The 10,066-nt window shown below is 43.9% G+C and overlaps 1 protein-coding gene and 1 non-coding gene across 2 annotated transcripts; both read left to right on the top strand.

Annotated features, from left to right (window-relative positions):
* Positions 1-1,073: 1,073 nt before the first annotated feature.
* Positions 1,074-3,479, top strand: LOC138243024 (zona pellucida sperm-binding protein 3-like). Its single transcript, XM_069198524.1, has 9 exons — positions 1,074-1,675; positions 1,777-1,892; positions 1,954-2,060; positions 2,138-2,312; positions 2,390-2,507; positions 2,706-2,804; positions 2,882-2,955; positions 3,127-3,309; positions 3,388-3,479. The coding sequence occupies exons 1-6, from the start codon at positions 1,532-1,534 to the stop codon at positions 2,754-2,756; spliced, it is 711 nt and encodes a 236-aa protein (XP_069054625.1). The 5' UTR covers positions 1,074-1,531; the 3' UTR covers positions 2,757-2,804; positions 2,882-2,955; positions 3,127-3,309; positions 3,388-3,479.
* Positions 3,480-9,667: 6,188 nt separating this feature from the next.
* Positions 9,668-9,778, top strand: trnal-caa (transfer RNA leucine (anticodon CAA)). Its single transcript has 2 exons — positions 9,668-9,705; positions 9,733-9,778. It is a non-coding gene; the product is annotated as a tRNA-Leu (tRNA).
* Positions 9,779-10,066: the final 288 nt, after the last annotated feature.

Below are 10,066 nucleotides of genomic sequence, written 5' to 3'. Positions count from 1 at the left end.
TATGGAATCCCATTTCCGCTAGTGAGGCTTCCATAGTACCCGAATGGAATAGTGGCCGGTGGGCTTTTTTAATAAAAAATATTGAAACACCAGAAATACAAAAAACGGAGACAGAATATGAAATAAGATACAAAAATAGACACTTCACATCCAGAGGAATTCACAATTATAAAATCTGAAACTTATACTTTTTCCATATTTCCATTGTATGTCCTTTTTTACTTAAAAAAGAAACTCTTCTTTAGCTCAGCTAGCAAGACCTGGGTTCGAGCCAATACAGTGAGGCGCGGCGAGGGCACAAGAATCCGTTACAGTAACAAAAGGACAGACAATGAAATATGGGCTATTTTGAATCGCAAATGTGAGATATAAAGTCAAAATTCTGAGTTTTTAGGTCGCAATTCTGAGATTCTAAGTCACAAGTCTGAGATACCATAGTGCGTTTTTTTTTTACTCCCTGGCGGAAACGGGCTTCCATTGGTTCTCAGTGCTGCGAAGCAAAAGCAATCTCTGGAAAATCAGACAAATTATTGTCAGATCATGTCGAAAGCTGATCAGTATTTCTTTACTGGGAAGCAAAGAAATGCTTGTATTACACATTTTAATATGACATGCAATTACACTTGAAAAATAGTAAAATTATTTTCATTGCGGTACATGTTGATAGAACAGCCCCCTCGATAAAGGAAAGTGTGGACGGACGTGTCGCATGTTCCGTACTCTTTCTGACAGCGAGTTTAACACACTTTCCTCAGAAATTAGAAACTAATTGAACAATAAATTAATCTGAGCAAATTTTACAGGCGTGGGTGATTTAATTCTGTCTAAATTGCGTGGAACTCCTCCGCTGAGGTCGGATACACACGGGAAAGTGTTCAGGCGACTTCACGGAGTCCCGCCTCAGACTGGAAGCAGGTTCTAATTAGACGCTGAGAACAATCCGGGTCTCTGTGTGTAATTGATTGTGTTGATTGAGCGGTAGTGTGACCATGTGTGTGGTAGCAGGTCCTGCCAGTATAAAAACCTAGTCACCGCATTCACACTCTATGCTCTCTTGCTTCAACACAGTTTGGTGGTTTATTTGTCTTACTTCTGTAGCAGTTTAGTGGGACGTCAATTTGGCAATGCGCTCGTTTCTCTTTGTGCTGTGCCTGTGCGCAGGGGCCGGGCTCCCCGCACTGATCTCCGCCGGGCCGGCTGGCTGGGACTCTCGGGAATTAGCGCTCCAGGCCGACTTCCCGGCTCCTGAAGACGCAGCCCAGTCGGAGGACTTGAGCCTGGCAGATGCGCCCTCCGAAGACCTGTCTGCAAGCGAGAACGACTCGCAGTCCTTGGCTCCCGACTTTCGCCGCCTTCCCGTGTCCAGAGACGCGTACTCGCCCTACTGCGACAAGGAGAAGATGAAGCCGGCAGCCGCCCCTTACCCGCCTACATCAAGAGCGTCCTGTTTCCTCCCCAGCGAGGGCGGCAGCCGGCTCGCCTGGCCATCGGGGGCACCCGAGGAGTGGCTGTGTGGTGCGACTCCAGCAGGATGTACGTGAGGGTCAGTCGGCTCCTGTTCGGCTTCAGCTGTCGGCCATCGGAGGTGACCTTGGGCAACTGCAGCGTCAGCCGAACCACACGCAGTTACTTCTACTTCATCTACGGGCTTCACGAGTGCGGTACCGAGCGATCGGTAAGCGGGTCTTCATCTACAGGCAGTATATCGATGTGAGCTGTAGGGCTAGTGTCGGGGTTGCCTTTCCTGGGAATATCCCTTCCTCTGTGACCCTGCAGGTTGTCCAGGGCTGCCTGGTGTACTCCAACACTCTCTGCTATGCCCCGCCCTCCTCCAGTGCGCCTGTGCATCGCTTCATTCCCTTCTCTGTCCTGGTCAAGTGCTCCTACAACAGGTAGGCAGGGCTCTGCTGCTGGGAAAGTGTCCAGAAGCCCCTCATCCCCTCTGTCCTGCAGGTTCCACTACTCCTACAAGGTTGGCTATGTCCCCACGTGGGCCAGGAGAAGGACCTTCTTCAAGGACCTGAAGAACAAGCACAGCTTTGTCCTGCTCACCACCAACTGTAAGCTCCTTGAGCAAGTGGCTCCTCCTGCCTGCAGGGGTTGCTGTGTGCAGGTGTAATGCTGCCTCTCTCTCCAGCCCACTGGGTCCGGCTCTCTCCCAAGGATGAGTACTTCCTGGGTCAGCCCATGTACTTCCAGGCCACTGCCTACTTTGCCACAGCGGAGCGGAGGCTGTACATCCACTCGTGTTACGTAACGGAGAAACCAGACCAGCACTCGCAGCCCTGTTTCCCTGTGATCGACAACTTGGGGTACGGCCCTTTCTTGGAGGGAAGGTGGGCAGGAGCCCTGAGAGCCTGCAGGGGTTCATCCTTGTCCTTGTCCCCAGGTGCATGGTGGACAGCAAGGCAGATGGCTGCCTGTCCAGGTTTGTCCCCTCCAAGCAGAAGGATGTGCTTTGCTTCACAATTGATGCCTTCCTCTTCCAGAAGAAGCTGTCCAGGAAGGTACTGCTCTCAAAGGCTGCTCAGCCTTCTTGCTCTACTGATCCATTGTCTGCTTTCACATCCATGATCTAGATGTGAACCAGACTGTGGCAGCTGTAGTGCCTAGAGCTGCCAGCTTGCCTTCACTGATGGCAGAAGGTCCTTCTCTGTCCCTCTATTGGCCTTGATCCCTTAATGCTGTGACTTTCCCTCTTGCAGCATGAAGTGACTGAGCTGTACATGCACTGTCATGGCAGTGGCTCCTGCTAAAGCAACACCAGGGACCAAGTCCTGCACCTACAACAGGGAGGTGAAGAGGTACTTCTGCAAGGAGCCTGCTGAGGGTGCTCTGGGACATGCCAGGTGGAGGCCTCACCTGTTCTCCTCTCCTCCAGGTGGGAGGAGCTGTATGGTGACCATGAGGTCTGTGCCTGCTGTGACTCCAGGTGTGCTGGCAGTCGGAATGAAGGTGGGTCTGGTTCTCTATCCCTTGTGGATGCATCTCTGCCCAAGAGACAACCATGCTTGGACCACTGAGGAATGATCCCATGCTGGACAAAGGGACTGTTTAGATGAGTAGCATCACTGTGGGACTCTGGGTATAGAGGATCCCTCACTCCTGGGTGCTGCTTGTCCACAGGTACCAGGAGCCCGGTGACCAGTAGTCGGGTGGCTGTGGCACCAGTAGAAGCTCCTCTGGATGTGGGAGCTGACTGGACTGAGGATGAGGAAGGAGACCCTCAGAGCTCCAGTGAAGATGCTGAGAGCACCAGTGAGGATGTGGCGGGAGCAGAGGACTTTGGAGATGTTGGCCAGTGGACAGGTAGTGTCTGGCAGGAGGAGCTCCTGTAGGGGTGGTGTCCTGTAGTGCAGCTGGATTGTTCTCCTTCTTCCTCCCCAGGTGCCTGAATGAAGGCTCCAGCCTGGCCCTTGTGACTCTCCTGCCTCCACTTGCCTTGTAATGGCAACATTTCAATAAAGCTGTGAAAGACCCTTCTGCTTGCCCTTGTTTCTTTATGGTTTATAGGTTTGAATGGGTGGAGGAATTCAAGGGAAGTGAGACCCATTAATCAATGGAAGTAATTTGTAGGGGGTTCCCCTTTCAAGAATGCTTCCCGTATTGCTGCCAATGAGGACTGAAAATGTCTGGAGTAATAAAGCATTGTTCTGGGGGAAGATGGCCACACTATTCCTTGGGCAGGGCAGTGTGACACTCTTTACTGGGGGAGAGACAGAGGTGTTCAATATACTGGAAATCCTCCCGTTTCCGAGAGGGGTAGTGCTTATGGAGTGTGAGTTGCTACTGTAGTGACCAGTAAGAGTGAGATCTGGTCTCCTATTCTAGGCTGCACAAACTGACTAAAAGAAACACAAGGAAGGAATTGTCAACAGGGGCTTGGTGTAAAGTAGGCCTTCCCTTCCTTAGCAGAGGAACAATACTGGTGCGCGAACATCAGTGAATAATGGTGCAGTTAGAATCTCAGAGGTCTTGTCTTATGGGTGTTGGTTTCACAGTAGTGGTATTGGACAGTCATGGGAAGTATTAGGATTGAGACTGGAGATCCCAGTACTTGACTGGGAAGACAGGTGTTCACAACCACCTGTACCAGCAGCACAGACTGTTTCAGTGTCCCATGTCATGAATTTCAAGTGAATCCTAGTCTTCCTTTGTGACAACCTATAATTTGCACAAATCCTGCTGGCCCACTAACACTGTCAATTTTTAGCCCTACTGCACTGCCCTATTAAAGCTTCAAGGATTTAGGATAAACTATTTTATATAATGGTTCCAAAGGTGGCTTCTCAAAGCACTTGACAGAATTACAATAAGAATACACAGGATAAAACAATTCCAATAGACAGAGGAGACCATGGATGGTGGTACTAAGGAAAGTAGAAGCAGAGGGGTAAAGATTGGAACCAGTTCAGTAAAGGCTCTTCTACAGAACAAGGTGTTGAGTCTGAATTTGAAGGAGTTTAGGGAAGGTGACTCTGGTATCCTTGGGCAGAGAGTTCCAGAGCCTGGGGACATAACAGGAGAAGGCCCTGTCACCCATACAGTGTAGATGGGCTTGGGGGACAGTTAGGAGACCAGAATTAGAAGAGCGAAGGTTATGAAGTGGGGAGTAGTGTGATAATAGATTAAACTGCAACTGAAATGTGAAGGCACGTTCTACAGTTTATGCAAGAAAGGGTAATGTTAGGCTTTTATGGGACGGGGGTAATGGCAGCACTTTTGGGGACCGTTGGTAAAACAGCAGTTCTCAAGGATTCATTTCTAATATTGAGGACAATGGGTTATATACCCATCGTTCTTACCAAAGGCTCAGAGACCTTTTGCTATATAAAAAGACTCTTTTCCACCACTAATTTATTCAGGTTTGGTTCATTTGGGTTTTATCAGTTAAACATTTAATATTGTATTTGTCAGTTTGTTGATGCCTGTATATCACAGTGATCTGCACACACACCTTTGACTGAATATGGGCTGCCAAACCTCTCCACCTAACTTATTTATCACTGTATGTACATAAAAAGTTTATTTGTAATAACAGGGTTGTTGGTGCCAGTAGTCAGATTGGGTCAATTGCAAGGTAAGAACAGCATCACATTAACTGGAGATGATCCAGAGATTAGCATGCAGCTCTGTACGCCAGATTAATACCGATTTGCAACTCGCTCGTCTGCTGACTTAAGTCCCCTGCTCAGTAATCACAATGTTACCAATTGCAATGAGTCCAAGGAAACAGCTGCTGCTCTCTAGAGGACACTACAGGACAGGACTAAGTACAATTCCTGCAATAGACTAAGCAGTTTAGTGCCAAACTGATGGAACACTGAATCCTATGGGACAGTTCCGAATGTAGTAGCATCTTAATACTTAAATAATATCGTAAACACCTCATGATCTTAAGAATCTGTCGCTGTTAAAAAGTATTGTAATAATAAGCTAAAATTGTACTGCAGCCACAACACAGTGGACCTGCAGCTCCTGTCCTGATCATACAGAAAGATGTCATCACTATAACACCTGTTAACAATCATAACGCCTGCAGTCTGTGAAAGAGAGCTCTGAGGTAAATATTCCTTGCAGGGAAGTGAACTGAAAAACAGGCAAATACATCACAGATGAAGAGCAACGACTGTCGCTAAAGAAAGTGAGCGAGGGTACACCTATAGTAGTTCATCCACAGAAATTCAAACATAAATTTGTGACGCACCAGAGTACCACAAAGCTAGAAGCATGCCTTCAACTGGAGTATTGTAGCACGACTATGTATAAGTAATATTAACTTATTCCAGGCGTTCATCTGGTTTAAGAATACGAATCAATGCCTTCAAATAGACCTTTAACAGTCCTTTGATGTAGAATTAAGAAAATGGGGAATTATTTGAACCCATTCTCAATCCAGTAGTTTATGGACAGGCGCTCTCAGCAGACTGTGTGCAGGAGTAATGGGTGATGTGGAATTCTATGGGCTCAGTGGAATGTGGGAGTCAACTCAGGGCTCTGCTGTAGATTCCTGTAGAACCGGTGTGAAATAATAATGTATCGTTGGCTGGTATTGTTAATGTAAAGTTTACTGGTACATTTTGGCCAAAACATATTTTCTTTCTTCTTTTTTTCAGCATGGAATAAACCTATTACTTGTTCCTTTGCAGCCTACGCATGCTGACGCAGCTACCCACCTGAACTACAAATTGTATGTTGGCCCTTCCGTTACACTATATTGATGAATCGTACAAGATCATAGGATCTATAAGCCTGAAGACTTGTCTTGTACAGTGCCCTGATAAAAATCAAATTAATTACACTAATTTTTATGGAATCCCATTTCCGGTAGTGAGGCTTCCATAGTACACGGATGGAATAGTGGACGGTGGGCTTTTAATTTTTTTTTTTAATTTAAACACCAGAAATACAAAAACGAAGACAGAATATGAAATACGATACAGAAATAGACACTTCACATCCAGAAGAATTCACAATTATAAAAGCTGAAACTTATACTTTTAAAATATTTCCATTGTATGTCCTTTTTTACTTAAAAAAGAAACTCTTCTTTAGCTCAGCTGGCAAGGCCTGGGTTCGAGCCAATGCAGTGAGGCACGAACTAGGGTGGGAGCGGCGAGGACACAAGCCCTGGAACCCGAATCCGTTACAATAACAAAAGGACAGACAATGAAATATGGGTTATTTTGAAGTCCCAAATATGAGATATAAAGTCGCAATTACGAGATATAAAGTCGGAATTCTGAGTTTTTAAGTCGCAATTCTCAGTTACTAAGTCGGAATTCTGAGATACCATAGCGCGTTTTTATTTTTACTCCCTGGCGGAAACGGGCTTCCATAGAAATGTTCAGATTCAGAGCCATTGCAGTTCGTGCTAATTAGAACAACGCCAGTACTGAACCCTCAGCACCGTACTGACTACTGAGCACAAGTTCAGCTGCTCGCCAACTTTGTTACGCAGTTTTGCATTACTATTGAGCTCAGAGCAGGAGCTGATCGTCAGACAGTACCGTGTTAAAAAAGCAACATGAGCCAGGCAGGAGTCAAACCTACAATCTTCTGTTCCGAAGTCAGATGCGTTATACATTATGTCACTGGCCCTAATCTTACGGTGCTCAACTGCACCATAGTGACCTCAGCGCCACTACTAGTAATGCATCGCCCCCGGCCAAAATTGCTTAGTAAAAAAAAAACGTTTTCTATACTGTCTGTTTAAAAATATTATATCTTTAAAAAAGACAAAGGGTTTGTGTGTCGCGCTAAAGTTTCGATTCATTTCGAATGCAAAGAAAAAACATTTTCTTCCAAGAAATCATAAATTTGTCTCATCCTCCATACCATAATCCTCTCCTGTAGTAGTAAAGCATTTTGAGTCAAACCGCACAATATATTAAAGGAACAAGTAATAGGTTTATTCCATACTAAAAAGAGAAGAGAGAAAACACAACGTTTCAGCTGTGAAACCTTCTTCAGGTTTGTTTTCTCTCTTCTCTTTTAAGCATGGAATAAACCTACAATATTACTTGTTCCTTTGCAGATATGCATGCTGACGTAGCTACCCACCTGAATATATTAAACGTTTCATCTATACGATTAACATAATGTTCTCCTTAATAACTAAAGTAAATGACAAAGCCTTAGAGCCACAGAGAAAAACAAATTGCATTTAAAGTAATTTTAAAGGCTCGAGATAACATTGCACTATAAACGCAAATGTCTGTCTTCTTTGTGGCGCTTACTTTTTGTTGCTTTAGCAAATTTCATGCAGTTTATTTCTGACACAAGACATAACAAGCTTGTGTATTTATGACAAAAAAGCAGGGCAACAATTTATATCGGCCTTGAAATTGAAAGTGTTAAAAAGTGAGTTAAATGCAGATATAGTAAATATATTTTCTCATATAATGGTGTGTTTTTTTGTCTAAAAATCCTTCATGAATGGTTTAACAGACACTTTGCATAATAAAAAAAATATATATTTACGAATTTTAACTTTTTATACAGTAAAGTTTTGTTGTGAACATGAGCCCTGTTTATCGATGTCGCCAACACAGTTCTGGATTTTATTCTGCCTTCCTATGAACATATGAATTTTCATTCACACAACAGCTTGCATGAAGTGCGCAGTAGCTTCTACTTAATAAAAATATACAATTCACCGCTGGTATAAACAGATGTGTGCCATGTCTGCCTTTGTAAGCATTTGTTTCAAAAATAAGTTCACAATATGTTAAAAACACAAAAAGCACAAACTTAATAATACAACGATACAAAATCAAAACCAAATCATAAAGCCAATTAAGTACCTATCCTTTGAAAACAGAGAACACCTTTATATCTACAATAAAAATGTGACATTTGTATCTACTTTTGAATTACTGTACAAAGCAGACAGAGTAGTCCCTGAATTCAAAGATCAGATCTTGGCCAAAACAAGACAATCAGATGTGAGCTGAATTCGGAACAAGAGCCTCTGCTTCGTCATTTATTGAGCTTTTGATCAAAGTCTGAGTGAAAAAAAGATCAGCTATTTTAACTGAAATACACAAAGGGCACCTTCCTTCGAGCCAGAGTCAAACCAGCAACCTAAAGATGGCCTCTTGTTTCCACTACAGTCCTCCGCTCTACCAACTGAGCTATCAACAGATGTCGGGAGTTGCTCTCTGGCACATACTGCCCAATGTAGTGAAATGTTCCGGATGATTTAAATCCCAGATCGACATCGTTTCCAACTTGTTTCCTTAGTCTTGTTTACCTTGAATTTAAGCCACAAACCAGGATTCTACTGTATAAACTTCCGGAGATATTACAAAACGTTTGATGGAGCATCAATCATTCCAGGCGGAAATTGACTCCTTTCTTTCTCGAGGGATAATATTAAACATTTCATTTAGATCGAGAAGAGGATCACCATGAGACACAAAACAAACAGTTTCATTCTGTCTTTATTAGAATCTGTATCACAGCTAATGCATGTAAAGCCTTTAGTATGCGAGAGTGAGAGTTCAGTTATGCCAGGGAGTGTGAGAAAAGAGAACTGAAATTTAGTAAATTAATATTTAAATAGAGTGTAAATCTTCAAAGTGTCACTGCAAAACTATTACAGGGGTCTACCAGCTGCCGGACGTACTTGTTTTGGGACTATTTCCAATAAGTACCACATTAGTAGTTGTGTGTCCTTACTGGTATCTTTTAAACATTCGGTTATATACAAACGGGACAGAGACACAGTAATAATCCGATTTTAATGTGTCCTGCATTTTAACTTACTGAACAGATAAATTGAAATGTTCTGATTCAGAGCCCCTGCAGTTCGTGCTAATTAGAACCACAACAATACTCCTGAGTCCTGAGCACCACACTGAGCAAAGGTTCAGCTGAACTCTGACTTTGTTCAGCACGACTTGTTGTTGCAGTTGAGCTCAGAGCTGGAGATGATCTCCATATTCTACCACACTAACTAGTCCTAAACGTAGTACACAGTACACACTTTTTTAAAACAATTTAAAATATTACACAAAGGCTGTAAAGCACACTCTAAATCGATCCGAATATTTGATTTCTGTGATCCGTTTAGGCAACATTAGGCAACGTGGCGCTTCTCTAGCAAAGCATTTCTCAGTTTTGTGAACTACTGGTGCTTTTAACACACCATCTTGCGTGCCTTGTCAGGATGGCCGAGTGGTCTAAGGCGCCAGACTCAAGGACTCCTGTCTTTCCATTGCTTGGGTGTTCTGGTCTCTGAATAGAGGCGTGGGTTCAAATCCCACTCCTGACAGCTTTTCCCTCTCCTGCATTTTTCCTGTCTTCTTGTGCTCGCTGACAATGACAGAAAGAAGAAAACGGAGAAACCGGCTTGCGGGCACATGATGGGCAGGGAAATGCTTCGTGAACATTTCAATGTGATTAGCAGAAAGTCAAATAGGCTTCGATTTCTCCCTTAAGAACTGTTTGGGGTGCCTGTAATCGAGTAAAGATTTACGGTCAAGGTATGCATTCAAAGGTGAAAGACCGAAATATAAATCCAGAAGAAGATGTATTAAAACATATTGTTTTCCTTGCGGTT

Source organism: Lepisosteus oculatus, chromosome 14, assembly GCF_040954835.1.
Source record: "Lepisosteus oculatus isolate fLepOcu1 chromosome 14, fLepOcu1.hap2, whole genome shotgun sequence".
NCBI lineage: Eukaryota > Metazoa > Chordata > Actinopteri > Semionotiformes > Lepisosteidae > Lepisosteus > Lepisosteus oculatus.
Note: the sequence above shows the minus strand (reverse complement) of the source record. Positions and strands in the feature narration are given on the sequence as shown.